Consider the following 15545-nt stretch of genomic DNA (forward strand, 5'->3'; position numbering starts at 1 on the left):
TGTCCTTCGGTAATTACCGAAGGCTTTTGCCCTTCGGTAATTACCGAGGGCTTTTGGCCTTCGGTAATTACCGAAGGCTTTTGGCCCTCGGTAATTACCGAAGGGCAAAAGCCCTCGGTAAATGTTAGCGACAAGGGATTTACCGAGGGCTCTTTGACCGTCGATAAGCCTTCGGTAATTACCTTTTACCGACGATTTTGGGCTGTTTCCGAGGGCTTCTGGCCTTCGGTAATGCCCTTCTTTTTTGTAGTGAATGGCCTTCCAAGAATAATAGGGATTTCCAAATCTTCCCCCATCTCCATAACAACAAAGTCCACCAGGAATTTAAGGTTGTCAGTTTTAACTACCACATCCTTCACCACACCATAAGGCCTTTTGGTGGATCCATCTGCCATGCATAAAGTCATCCTTGTAAGCTTGACTTCAAAACTTCCAATCTTTTCAAGTACAGACAAGGGCATCAAATTGATACTAGACCCTAAATCAATTAGGGCTTTCCCTATTTTGTGCCTCCCAATAGTGCAAGGAATAGTGAAACTTCCTGGATCTTTATCCTTTGGAGGAAGTGCCTTCTGCAAGATCACACTGCAATCACCTTGTATCTCAATAGAGTCCTCCTCTAAATATTTCTTTCTTTTGAGGAGTTTCTTCAAAAACTTAGCATATTCAGGGATTTGTTGTAATGCTTCAGTCACAGGAAATTTTATTCCCAATTTTTTGAAGATTTCATCAAAACACTCTAATTGCATATTTTTTTCTTTTTTGAACACTCCTCATGGTAAGGAAGAATTTTCTTATTTTTTTTCTCTCAACCTCTTCTTTCTCTTTTCTCTCTTTTTCCACAATCCTCTCTTTTTCTTTTCTCTCAATCTCACTTTCTCTCTCTTCTTTTTGAATTTTTTCTTTTTCTGTTTCCTCAATCTCACTTTTTCTCTCTTCTTTTTCTTCTCTCTCTTTCATCTCAACTTTTTCTTTTCTCTATTTTTCTCTCTTTTTTTTTTCTCTCATCATTCATGCTTAAAATAGCTTTGCAGTCTTTCTTGGGGTTAACTTCAGTATTAGCCCCAAAACTTCTGATAGGCATCTCCTCCAACTTCTTGGCCATTTGACCAACCTGCATCTCCAGGTTCCTTATAGCAGCTTCATTGCTTTTTTGAGTTGAAAGACTTGCATGCATGAATTATTGGAGGGTTTCTTCAAGCTTTGTGGTTCTGTCAGAAGGAGAGGTTTATTGTTGCTATTGTTGTTGTTGTGGTGACCAATTGAATTGTCCACCAGTTTGCCCAAACTGACTTTGTCCCATGCTAGGATGAGATTTCCACCCTTAATTATAATTGTTGGGATGAAATTGGTTACCCATGTAATTAACTTCTTCATTTAGATTCTCGGGCACAACAAATTGACCATTAATATGATCACCACCACATAGTTCACAGAGTTGCTGATGAACTTGTAAAACATTATGGCATTCCTTTTGTGGCTGAGAAAGCTTCTTTGTTCAGACTTCAAGTTGTTGAGTGATGATCTTATTTTGAGCAAGCAAGGCATCATAAGACTGTAGTTGTAAAACTCCCTTAGGTTGTGATGAAGTTCTTCTTTCATTGTGCATCTCATTATCATTAGTAGCCATGTTGTCAATTTATTCATAAGCTTCCTCTAGAGTCTTGCATTTGATATTGCCTCCAATTGAGGCATCCAACATCAATTTGGTTTGTGAACAAAGACCTCCAAGGAAAAGAATGACTACTATTACTTCATCAAAACCATGAGTAGGTGTCTTTCTTAGCAAGCTTTTGTATCTATCCCATGCTTGCCCTAATGATTCTTCCATGCCTTGATTGAAAGAGGATATTTCTTGCTTCCCTTTGTTGGTCTTTGACCGTGGGAAGTATTTATTCAAGAACTTAGCTACCACAACTTCCCACTAAGTAAAGTTGTTTTCAGGAAAAGGGTTTAGCCACAATTTAGCGTTGCCTCCCTGTGAGAAAGGAAACAAGCCTAATCTAATAGCATCATCTTGCACTCTATTCAGCTTCACAGTGTTGCAGATCGCATTAAAGGTGGTAAGATGCTCATATGGACTTTCATGTGACAGTCCATTGAACTGGTTGCTCTTCACAAGATGGATCAACGTAGGCTTCATCTCCATATTCGCGGCATTGACCCTTGGCTTTGCAATGCTGTTAAAATACTGAGCGCCAACTACAGTTGCATAATTTGCCAAAGTACGTTTGTCTGGCTGTCCATTATTGTTGTCCATGATTTTCTGATCTGGTTGTGAGAGGATCTCTCTGGAACAAGGTTCTTAGATAACATGCTCCTCCTGCTAGTCTCAAGTCCTTCAAGAAGAGGTTCAGAACTTTTGCTGCTTTGAGTCCTTACTGTATCCTGCATAAACTAAAAACAAAACCCTAGAAAAAATTGTTAGCACAAAAATAAAAATAAAAATAAAAGATATGAAAATAAAATAGAATAGAATCAAATCAAATCAAATAAAATCAAATCAAATGAAATAAAGTAAAATAGAATAAAGCCAAAATTAATTAAGAATCACAAATATAGAATAGTTTAAACCGTGAGTCCCCGGCAACGACACCAAAAACTTGTTGATGGATTGACAAGTGTACCGAATCGCACATGTAATATAAAATGGTAAGACCAAGTATCGTATCCCTAAAGACTCTCGGTACTAGACAGTTGTGTGATAACTCAATTAATTAAGACTTTTAGAAAACAAGATCATTGATTTGGGATGCGAAAACAGAAAATTAAATATGAATGCAATTGATCAATAACAGAGAAAACAACGATGAACGAAGGTTGTTTATAAAATGAGATGATTATGTTGTTAGGGTTTGATTTCACCAAGTTTACTCTCATGTATATAAGAATTCTTCTTTTTTACATTAATGTTAACGTCACTCACTAAATTACTTAGAACCCGATCCCTCAGCGCAATAAGCCTGCCTTAATTCCTAGTTCGTGCAATTCCTAGCGTTCCTAGAAAATTAAGTCTGAAGATCAAGAGCTTAAAACGACCAAGTACTAATACCCTCATCCTTGAGAAATATTACCCTTGAAAGAATTCATCAAGAACCTGAATTGTAAGGAACCTCCCGATACTCATGCAATTCATAAATCATGCTACTAAATGAGTTAAAATAGAGCAAGCATTGGAATAGATGAATTCCCTAACAATTAATGAAAAAACATATAAATTAAGCATCAAGTCAAATACATGAGAGTTTACAAGGTTACATCATTCCCTAACAACAAATAGAGTTTAGTTCCCCATAGACATGGAGAAACTAGATGAATAATGGAAAAGCATGAGATAGAAGAACCCTAAAAGTAGAGGATGAACGCTCCCGCATCCAAATCCGCCTTCAGAGAATGGAAGAGTGTGTTGTTGTGCTGCTCCAGCCAGAGATACAAAACCTAGAGCGCTTGGGTCTTTTAAATAGAGTCGAAAAAGAGTAGAAACAGGGCCCGGTCCAAAAGAGTCGAAACAGAGTAAAAACTGGGCCGGATCTGCGACGCACGACGCTCAGGCGCCCCCATTTAAGGCGTCCGGGCGGTGGACCGTCCTCATGTAGGGCTTGAGCCTTCAATTGGACGCCCAGGCTTCGGGGTCCGCCGCTCAGGCGGCCTAGGAGGGCGCCCGGGCGGTGGACGTCAATTTTTTGTGCTTAAGCCTCCATGCAGGGCGCCCAAGCTTCGTGTGATTCCCCCTTCTGGTGCTTTTGCAAGCCTTTCTTAGCTCTATCTCCTTAGCACTTCATCCTTGCTTCCTGTATTAACTCATTTTCTATCAAAATAAAGGGGATTAGTCATAAAATCATCAAATGCAACCTCAACTCTCTTATTCACACAACTTAATTAAAAAGCATGAGTCCAAGCAAGTTTTTAAGTGGAAAAGGGTGTATTTAGTATCAAAATTACATTACAAATAACGGTATTTTCAACCGTTAACACAACCCTGATCGTGTGCGACAGGAAGAAGAGTGAGGAGCTCTTGGACTTTGAGAGTTGTTTCTCAAAGGGATTATGCAGCAAGAACGTGTGGTTATGTGCGTGCAGGTGTTTTCTTTTCTATATTTGGTTGTGAGTGGGAAAGGTGTTTACATTTGTGAGAGTGTGTTCACTGTAAAACCTTTGGTGTAAATCTCAAATCATTATAGTGAAATATCCTTCAATCTAACGTTGATTGGAAGGGTGACTGGATGTAGTCATTGAGGCTGAACCAGGATAAAAACCTTGTGCTTGTTCTTCTTTCCCTATCCCTTTTACTTTAAACTGCATACGCGTTTACTTACAGTGCAAGAAAGTTTTAAAGATAATTTCAATTTTGCAAAAAGATTTGAAAAACGTTCATTTTTATAAATCACTAATTCACCCCCCTCTTGGTGTTGAGAAACAAAGCTCTCTATTTCTAACATTGTTTTTTCTATATTTGGTTGAGTGGGAGGGGTGTTTACATTTGTGCGAGTGTGTTCACTGTAAAACCTTTGGTGTAAATCTGAAATCATTATAGTGAAATATCCTTCAATCTAAGGTTGATTGGAAGGGTGACTGGATGTAGGCATTGAGGCCGAACCAGAATAAAACCCTTGTGTTTGTTATTCTTTCCCTATCTCTTTTACTTTAAATTACATATGCGTTTACTTACATTGCAAGAAAGTTTTGAAGATCATTCTAAATTTTCAAAAAGATTTGGAAAGTGTTAGTTTTTATAAATCACCAATTCAGCCCCCCTCTTGGTGTTGAGAAACAAGGCTCTTTATTTCCAACACTATGTTCACCAACAACGTGCTTAACCTCATTAGTCGTCTCGTTGACAATTTTCAGATTTGGGGGTATAACACGAGCAGGCCTTGGTTTCTCTCCCATCGCTTGGTCCGTGGGACGTCATGTGTTCAGCCTTGTCAGGCTCCAATGCCTTGGATCTTGTTCAAGCCTTAGTTGGGCATCTCAATCCTTATTTGCGTATCCCGAGTTGGGTCTCTTTATATTGTCATGATTAACGCCTTCATTTCTTCATTTTCTTCGGTAGGTCACAAGATATTAAACACTAATATCTCGGCCATGGCACATCCTAATATGAATTTCATTGGTTGTCTCCAAACATTCAACCGAAGACCGAACCGTCTCGCTTGTTTAGCCATTTAGGCTTATAAACTAAACTATTTTTATATTAATTTGATTCGCTACATTTTTCTGACCATTCAAATTCGAATTGTTATTTTCTTTTAAGTGCAGATGATATGACCCTATGTACAAACTACTCTGCCAACTAGAGCTTATTTGGTGAGGAATGTTCTCTGTGAACTCTCATTCGAGTCTCTTCAACCTAGGGAACGTTCTAAGTGAACTTCTAGAGTCTGTTGATCAGTGAGGAACGTTCTCTGTGAACTCTCACTCGAGTCTCTTCGACCTAGGGAACGTTCTAAGTGAACTCCTAGAGTCCATCACTCGGTGAGGAACGTTCTTCGTGAACTTTCACACAAGTCTCTTCGACCTAGGGAACGTTCTAAGTGAACTCCTAGAGTCTGCCACTTGGTGAGGAACGTTCTTCGTGAACTCTCACACAAGTCTCTTCGACCTAGGGAACGTTCTAAGTGAACTCTTAGAGTCTGTCGCTCGGTCCAAAGAGGAGCAAGGACTTAAAGCACATTGAAAACAAGCTCCCCAATACAACGTGAACGGCCTCTCTCAAGCTCATAATAATCCCTGCACACCCCTTCCAAAAAAAGAGCTTGCTTGGGCTTGAAGGGCTTTTGTACTGTATGGATACCTGTCAGGCCAATGAACTAGGTAGACAAACAATTAACAATTCTTAACCAATCGGTTAAGATAGCCGTTGAGGTAGTTACAAGGATAATAATAATAACAACCACTAATTGGAAGTTAATAAAATAATGAAAGTCGTTTAATAGTAATAGGTCAGACCTAAGGATAAACCCATTTTAATATATATAAATATACCTTTGACAGGAAGGTCATGTAACTAATTATGAGTACTCACTTTTTATTAAATATTATCACGCAAAGTCACTAACTTGAGTGTCGGAGTGTCTTTGACAAATACTCTCCCACACGGCTTGGACAAGGAAGAGAGAGAGCGAACAACGCAATTTGGATAATAGAAGATCATTAAGAAGTTCATCCAGTCTTCAAAACAACTTGGTTTTTGAGTAAGAGATCTCAACTTCTTACTTGAAACAATTTGTGTTTTCATTTTTTTTTTCTATTTGAGAATGACGTTAAGCAAATAGAAATTGTTTTTATTTTATCAAATCTTTACAGTAAGTTTTTATTTAGTCTAAAATTTTTTGTTTTTTTATTTTATTTTGTCACCAATTTTAATAGGCTTATTTGAAAAAAAAATAATTATTTCAACTTATTTTTATCATATACCAAAATGTTATTATATTTAGATATTTTATTCTAAATTTCTAGATTTTGAGTTAGTTTGTACATACATTAGGATTTAATTAGAATAACATATTACATGAAAAGACAATTATTTATGATTTCAGATAACTTGGATGTGAAAATTATTTGATCACTAAATTTTTATTTTTTGGTCTAAGAATTGTGGTTTTATTTAAAGCTGTCAAAACGGGTAACTCGGCTCAACCCGACCCGACCCACCACGGATTGGTCACTTAGTGAGCTAATCAAACCCGGCTCACTTATCAGCGAGTTGAAAAAATTCGAACCCGGCTCAATCCACCACGGGTTGGTGGGTTAAACGGGTTGGCTCACTAGCTCATTTAATTATAAGTTTTCTTAAAATAAAAAAATTACGATTTTTTTAATTCAAATATAAATAAATTTCACACTAAAATGACGTTAAACTTCAAAGACAATTCAAAATAAATAAATAAAAGTATCATACAATCCAAGCGTAATCCAAAAACATGTACAAAAAGTAAAGTAATAAGTTTTTAATATTGATAATTTTTGTCCATTTATAATATTAGAGTCTTGAATAGATAAATTTATAATATTTTTCTCTTTTCAAACATCTTCTTTATTACCATCTACAATATAATAAAAAAAATGATAGCTAATAATATTAAAATACAAAATAATAAATAATTAAATTAAATTAGGTGGATTGGTGAGCCAACCCGGCCCACCACGAGTTCAACCCAGTGAGCCGGGTTGAAAACTAACTCGCATAAAAAAATTACATTTTTTTCAAACCCAACCTGGCTCAAACCCGTGGTGGACCGGACTGGCTCGCGGGTTACAACTCACGTTGAAAACACTAGTTTTATGATGACATTTTATGATTTTGATGTGATTATAAATACTTTAAGTTTGAATGACCACGGTACAATTGTAATCTATTAAAGATGAGGTTCGAATTGATCACTTTAAATATTTAAGAAGTCGAATTATTAAAGTGCATTTAAAAATACTTTTGAAATTTATTAATTTATTTTTCAGACTAATTTTTCTGATATTTTCTCTCAAAGTAAAATATTTGCCTTAAATGAAAATAGTACATAGATTCAAACCTTGTTTTTATTTTCCAATTTCTTTCTTTTTTCTTTGCTTGTCTCTTTAATAGGTTATATTTGAATGTTTATTATAGATGTAATTATTTGTATATTAATTAAATTATTTTGGAAGTCTCACATTAATTAAATATAAGGTTAATTCAGAATATATATGTGAATGCAAACATCATCGTCTTATTACAAGTCAAATTTGTAAGATTGAGTTAGACTTAAAAGTCTATTTCTTAATTAACAACATGTAAATTATGTTGTATGAAAATTACTATTGAAAATGATGAAGACTTGTATGAATATGTTGTCACATATTTGGGATGATATTTATGTGAATTATTGTTTGATTTCTATATTAAGGATTGAAAATTATGTTGTAACAAATCTCCTTGCTTCACTAATGATCTAAGTCACATAGACTAAGATATCGTGTGGTGAGAAACTGAGGAAAGTTCTTCAACATCGTGACATGAATCAGTCTCCTTGCTTCTTGAGGATTTAGTCTCAACCGATATCATAATATTGCTCAAAACTAAATCGACTTGATGTGAGTTCATTTTCATAAAGACAACAAAAAATAATTTTTCAATCTAATTGGGGTTTTTCCACGTCTCAATGTCGATGGATAAATTTAATTTAATGTATAGAATATTGATTTCGTGTACCAATTTCACCCACAGATTGAATGATTGTAATCTCTTTATTAGTTGAATTTCAATGATAATCTTGTGCATCACTAGCCTATATTTTTGTTTCATTTGGTTTTTTATAAAGATGAAAATGGAAGTGCAACAACAATCGATGAGGTGTAACGTAAAAGTGATAAAACTCAAAGTGGTATATGTGGTGATTGGGGAAGTTGCAATAAATTAACAAGAACATTGAAGTAAATTGCATAAAGAAAATTACCAAGAATAGCAAATTTCAACTATCAACATTAGATTAACCATTTTTCCTAGGAGTGACAAAATGGGTTAGATCCGATGGCCCAACCCGTCTACCCGACTGAATAAAGGCAAGTCGAGAGATGCTTTTGAACTTACCAACCCATAATAGGCTCGCTGGTCTAGCTCACTAACTCGCCAGACCAGATGAGAGGCAGGACATGCAAATTCGTCGGCCCGTTACATGTTAATTAACTTAGCTCACAAAATTAGGTTTGTGTGTTGTGTTTTTGGCTTTTCTGAGAGTGTGAACGCCACAAGAGTGTGAACGTTGTGAGAGTGCAAACATTATAAGACCCGTGTAAATAAGATGATGTTTTAATTTAATTATTTTATTTTAGGATATTAAATAATAAATTATTTTGTGAAGGTGTTGAGAAATATTTAAAGATGTGAATAAAATTAAATTAGTATTTATTTCTATATTAATTTTCGAAAAGCTTTGGAGGTGATTTACGTAAGTGTGGAGAAGGAAAAAAAATGAGAAGTGGAGTGAGATTGTGTGCATGGGTTGACGTGAATGAGGAGGAGAATGAGAGTTATAGTGGTGTTGAAAAGTCAAAGAAGAAATTGGAGATCTTTTCTTCTATAAGGAGCAACATAACATCCATGGTGGGAATCTTCCAACCCATTTTCTAATTGCTAGCCCAACCCGTTTCAATTTTGATAGGCCAAAAATAGACTGGGTAATTGTCCTATTTTATCACCTCTAATTTTTTTTGTTTGATGTGTTTCAGAATGTGTGTATTGTTCCACAATTTGTCACTCTTGTAAAATCAAAATAAATCTATTTATATTTTCAACCCTCCTTAGACAATTACATATTTTTAAATTTCGAAAAATATATAAGTTTAAGAAAGCTGTAGTAATAACAAAAATGTAAGTAGAGGTATAAAATAAGATAGAAGTGTAGGCTTATTATTTGTCTTTATAAAAGCGTAGACAATTAAAATGAAGCACATCAATTCCATTTATAGCACATGAGAATGTCAGATTCGTACCTACATGGTCCATCTTTCATAATATACCAATGGCAGTTTACACATATTTTGTAATCCCTATATTGATCATATGCATCAAAATGCAACAAAGGACCATTTCCCCAATGAACCGAACAAAAGAATAGTGTTCCCCCGAAATAGTTAGCTCCAAAACTAAATTTGTAGCTTTGGCCAATAAGGAGAAGGTGAAATCCAAGATCATCATCTTTTGATTTGCAGTGAACATTTATAGTTTCATGTCCCTCTAAACTATTCGTAATTTCCACACTAACTGGGTCTACTACCCATGCCCATGCCAATGTCAGCATACACAACATCACAACGATTTTCAATAACATAGACATTGTAAATTCTCATGTTCTTTTTCTGATCTTCAATCTGTTATATATATACACAAGCTGCAAAACAATGGCATAATGTTAAAGAATAAAAATGTCTTTTATTTTTTGTATTTGACCTGAGTTATTAGAAAACATTTATCCCAAAATTTTAATTATAGGAAACATTTATCCCAAAAATTTTAGTTATAGGAAACATTTATCCCAAAATTCTCTCACCATTAATTATTTATATTCTATTACTTGTTGTACTAAATTAATTAACTCAATTCCTATAATTGACATACATGAGTGACGGTCAATTCATAGAGCTAATTAATTAATTATATTTTATTAACACTTATTTCCACTTCTAAATTAATGGTTTAAAAATATTATACTATAAAAGAAATTTTTTTTGGAATAAACGTTTTTCTATAATTAAAATTTATTTTATCAATAAAATTTAAATGAATTAATTAATTAATTAACACAAAAGTTATATAATATCAATAGTTAATGATGAAAAAATAGAATAAAATAAAATAAATTTATAATAAATATTTTCTTATAATTAAAATAAATTTTATAAATAAAATTTAGGGAATTAATTAATTAAAATTAAAATTAAAAATAATAAAATATCAATAACTAAAAATTAAAAGTACTTACATCACTTTTAATTATAACCATTTTATATTACGAAAGGATTTTATGAACTGATTTCAAAATTTTAATTATTGACCATTTTATTAATAAAAAATTCTTCAACAATACATATTTTATTTATTGATGAAATAAATTTACAAATAGATAAAATATATATTGTGACAAATTTAGTGAAAAATTTCTTAAGAATAGATAAAATATATATCATGGCAAATTTAGTGACAAATTTCGTAGATAAAATTATTAATTAATCAAATTTAGCAACAAATATACTAATAAAAATGTTAATTCCAAATTTTTACAGTAAATGTTAAATAAATTTTAAAACATGTAATTATGGTTACTTACGTTTCCTTAAGTAATTATGGTTACTTATTAGTTTAAGCAATATAAATGGTGCTAATTCAAATGTATTACAAACACGTGAAAATTACTAAAAATAACAGTTATAAGGGATTGAATTTAATGATCAAAACTCTAATCACTCAACCATGGAATATATCTCTAACATCTTCACACATTCACATAATAAGTAAAAAAAAAACTTTAACCCCTTAGAAATAAGTTCTAAATATTCATGTGAAAATACTAGTCTCTTATATATTCAAACACAAGATTTTCATTAAGAAAAGAAGTCAAGAATGTCTAAGAGTCTTTGTCTATGCTAGAACCAAGCGTCTTGGTTGTTTTATCCTAATCTAGGTTCCAAAAGATTTTTCAATGATTAGATACCAACATAATAGCATATATCCCATCATGCAAGTGAAAACAAGAGATGGAACACATGAATATAGAATAAAGATATTCTATTGTAGAGAAAAAGTTACAAAAAGTTTAGGTACATTACATCAAACCTTAATGAAATGGATTTTAGCTACTCCTATACATTCTAGAACACAAGGATGGATTGAAAGATGAAAAGGATGAAGGAAGATGAAACATTGAGCTCTAGAAGTGCCTCAACCCAGTCTTCTTGCCTCTGTCTCATTGCCATGTCCAAAAGCCCCTTCTTTTGCCAACATTCAATGCTTTAACTAGGCGAGAGGTACTTATTTTGACAAATTAGGTAGCTTAGCTCGCTAGGCTACAAGCTCTTCTTGGCAGGGCTAGCGTCGGGCTCTCATTGGACGAGTTGAGACACTACAAGAAAAGCGCTTATTACCGACAGATAATTACCGAAGGTCAAGTGTCCTTCGGTAATTTGCGCTGCTTGTGATTTATCGGCAGATACGAGGCTTCGGTATTAGGCACGATTACTTCACCTAAATTTTGGCTATTCCCTCACTCATTTTCAATTTCAGCAGTTCTCTTTCCCCCTAATTTCTCTCTTCTCTTCCCCCAAAATTGAAATTCGAGGGCATGTGAGGGTACCCTCAAATATCTCCTCCTTCGTTTGATTCCCTTTTCTTTGCGCATCATCGGTCCCTTCCATCTTCTGTTGGCATAACGGTGGTGTGAAGAGCGCAAGCATTTCCGGTGGTGGAGCGGGTTCGTGCAATCGCAGAGGGTGCCTCCCTGTTAAGTTCACAATCATTTGCAGAGGGAAACACCTCCAATGGCGACGACAGCGGAGCCAAAAGCGAAGACCTACTGGTGCCACGAATGCGATATGAGCGTGTCCCTCACACTCCTTCCCTCGCCTCTCCTCTGTCCCCATTGCCACACCTCCTTCCTCGAACTAATGGACTCTTCCTTCTCCCAAAACGATGCCGAATCACCCCTCTTTGACCTCATTTTCCAGGACGCGCTCTTACTCCTCTCCCCGAAGCCCCTCCCCGCCAAACGCCACCCTTTCCCCTCCGTCAACGTCACACCCTCGGTCCTTTTCGCGCTCGACCCCAACGGCTTCGTTTTCTTCGCTGTGTGCAAAGACCAAATTTCCCTCTTTGACGCCGAGGCCAAATAGTTGCCCTGCAAACACCTTTACCATGCTGGTTGCATCACGCCGTGACTCGACCTCCACGCGTCGTGCCTGTTGTGCAGACTTTGCCTTGAGGAAGAGGCGGCACAGGAGGAGGAAGACGAAGGTGACGGCGTGGTGGCGGAGATTTGGAGGGAGCCTCGAGGTGCTCAAGCGCCTTTGCTATACGGTGGTGCTCTGTCGTTTCTTTTCTTTGTCTTGCATCTCTTTTTTAGTGCTAAATTAGACCAGAATTCCGCTCTGATCAACTAGCTTCACTGTAATAATTATGAGAATGAAACTCCAATTTTGATTGGAGTTCGAGATGACCATCGGAGAGAGTATAGAATTTTAGTTCGGTTAATGTGTGTGTGTTATAATTGTTGAAGAGTGTTATTGATGACCAATCCTAATTTTAGTTCGGTTAATCGTGATGGGTCTGTCCAAGGAGAATCTGAAAGGTCTCATACTGGCTTTGGTGTCAAGTGGGTTCATTGGGGCAAGTTTCATCATTAAGAAGCAAGGTCTCAGAAGAGCTGCAGCAGCTTCTGGTGTCAGGGCTGGTCAGGGAATTTCTTATTTTTCTTATTTTTCCTTTAACAATTAGAATTTCTATTTGGAAGCTTGTATTTGGTTATACATGATTTTGTTTTCTTTGCCATTTTGCAGGTTTTGGTGGGTATTATTATCTCTTGGAGCCACTCTGGTGGGTGGGAATGATCACAAGTAAGCTTTCAGTGTTGTTTTAATTTTGTTTTTATGCTTAAAACTTTGTTTTTTAACATGGCAGGACGGGGCTGCTAGATTCTAGATTTTCTCTTACCTTTTGTCTTGTATTAATAATTGGTTTTGATTTTATCAATTAATTGTCTGGAGTTAATTGGATTTTATTTTTAATAAATTTTTTGAATCTGGTAAGTTAGGATCAACTGACTCGTTTTACATTAGGTAGTGGAACCCAGATTTCATGTTTTACATGCTTTATTATTAGCTAGATGCAAATATTTGTTTGTCATGGTCATTTTTTCTTCATCTGATTTCTTGCAGAACCTGTTTCTGTATGGTTTAATGTACAGTGTAGTTTTATCTTCAGTGGCATGCCATTGAAGTTCCAGACACTACACTGTAGTTTGCAATTTTGTTATCTCCTCTTACATCAGAAACAGGAGAAATTGGAGACCATGCAGCTAAAATCTCAACCCCTGGAGCAGCTAAATCAGGCTGCAAAATCAAGAAATGGTTAGAATAAGCAAACTGTTTCTTTGAAAATACAAATTGATATGTATATTACCTTTAGAATGTTTGGAGTGATTGCATTTGGTCCTCTAGATGAGAATGAAGCTATATAAGGGGCTACTGAGTCTTTACCTTCATTACTCTTAAATATAGTAGCAGTGGGATTACTGTATAGTATGCAGTTAATATAATATAAATTAGTCATATGTATACACGAATGAAAATTGCTCCTGTGATTCTTAAGTGATGGGATGTGTGTAGTAAAAATATACCTTGTTAGATTTATGTAAGAATGTATGAGTGCCCCGTTTCTAAGGCCAAGTTGAACCGTTGGCAATGCATAGATAGAAGTCACATCTTCTGGCACTGCACTTCTCAATAAAACACCAGCTGCTCCAGACACCAATCCCAGAGATGAAGATTCTTTAAGACCATCACACAAAACAATTTTCCCCTTCACCAAATTCTCGTCTAAGGAATGGTTGATGCAAAACCTAAGTAGTCATGGTGTAAGGATAAAGAAATAAGACTCACTAAATGTAATTGTAAAATTGTTACCAGAGAGAAAGATTAGATTTTGGTACCTAGATATGGAACTATTGTATCCACCATTGATGTTTGGTGCATTTCCAGCATAAATTAATGGAAAGCTCTCGTTTTTCATATCAAATGAATTGATTGAAACTCCCTGAATATTTAGTATGATTTATGAGGTTAATTAGTTAAAACAAAGGAAGACTTGCCATTGATCACAATATAAGGCTTCACTAGCAAGGTTAACATTAATTATCACTTTTTTCTTAATGAAGAGTAAATTGAAACAAAAAAGAATATAACCAAAGTGAGTTATGGTAATATAAATATGATGTAAGACCAAAACATTCATACTCTGAATTAGTATAATGTTATTCATAGTAGCTCCTTCATTACGAAGGTCTTCTCCGTGCTTGCAGCTTTTCTGGCATATGGAGGCTTAGTAATAGTATTGGTATTCATTCTGGTCTTCAATTTTGCACCAAAATGTGGGCATACAAATGTGCTAGTTTATACTGGCATTTGTTCATTGATGGGTTCCCTCTCTGTAAGTAAATTAAATGTTTTCTCTCCTGTTAAATCTTATGTTTGATGATTGATCTACACTTCATAGTATATAATCCGAGGAACATGATTTCATGTTCAAAGTAATATGGTCTTTACTATTCACTACTGTGTTCTAGTAATGAATTTCATAAATAGACTTTCAGCTTCCATACGGTTTTTATATATTTTTTACTTGCATAATTATTTCTATAATAATACTTACTGAAAAATGTTTGCTTTTCACTACAATAATACTGAGGCTGATCTACGTTGGATTGCTATAATTTAACAAGCTTCAATCTTCCACTTTCCTTCAAAATTAACCAAAACTAGATAATTCTCTATCTCTATAACACTAATGTACAAATTTTGCATCTTTTCATTGAATTTTAACACAAAACACATGAATCAAGACAAAGAAGGGGTTTTAATAAGTGTGAATAATAAGTAATTATCACACTTCCTCATTTTTTGTGTGGACATCCAACAAAAAACGAACTGCAATGCTCTCGAAGCTAGTGATCTTATTGTTATCTACAACAGTCATGCTACCGACCAAATCGTCGTCTCGCTCGATTGATCCCAAAATGCGTGAAGCGATTGACAGTGACATCGATGATGAAGAAGCATCTTTTGCATACCCTTGACCACCTCTTCCTAAACCCTATATATTATCTTTCTTCGTTTAAACCAATATATTATCTTTCAATAATCACTCTTTCAATAAAATATATAGGTGGCTAAAGAAACCCTAGTTTGCATGGAAGGCAAAAGCCATTTAACAAATTTCAAACCCATTCGCTAGTCATTTCGAGCTTAGGCTTGGGGTCTTGTGTACTATATGACCGTCCGGTCAGCCACAGATTGGACAATCA

The 15545-nt window shown here is 35.1% G+C and overlaps 1 protein-coding gene across 1 annotated transcript; it reads left to right on the forward strand.

Moving 5' to 3' along the window:
- The first annotated feature begins 12160 nt into the window (after nucleotides 1-12160).
- On the forward strand, nucleotides 12161-14723 carry LOC148199152 (uncharacterized). The gene is made up of 4 exons (XM_088111658.1): nucleotides 12161-12544; nucleotides 12803-12917; nucleotides 13024-13080; nucleotides 14544-14723. Exons 1-4 carry the CDS (start codon nucleotides 12161-12163, stop codon nucleotides 14714-14716), a joined length of 729 nt encoding a protein of 242 aa, XP_087967784.1. The 3' UTR covers nucleotides 14717-14723.
- The last annotated feature ends 822 nt before the right edge of the window (nucleotides 14724-15545 follow it).

The sequence above is a fragment of the Vigna umbellata genome, chromosome 4, assembly GCF_029865625.1.
Source record: "Vigna umbellata cultivar VRB3 chromosome 4, Vumbellata_1.0, whole genome shotgun sequence".
In the NCBI taxonomy this organism is placed as follows: Eukaryota; Viridiplantae; Streptophyta; class Magnoliopsida; order Fabales; family Fabaceae; genus Vigna; species Vigna umbellata.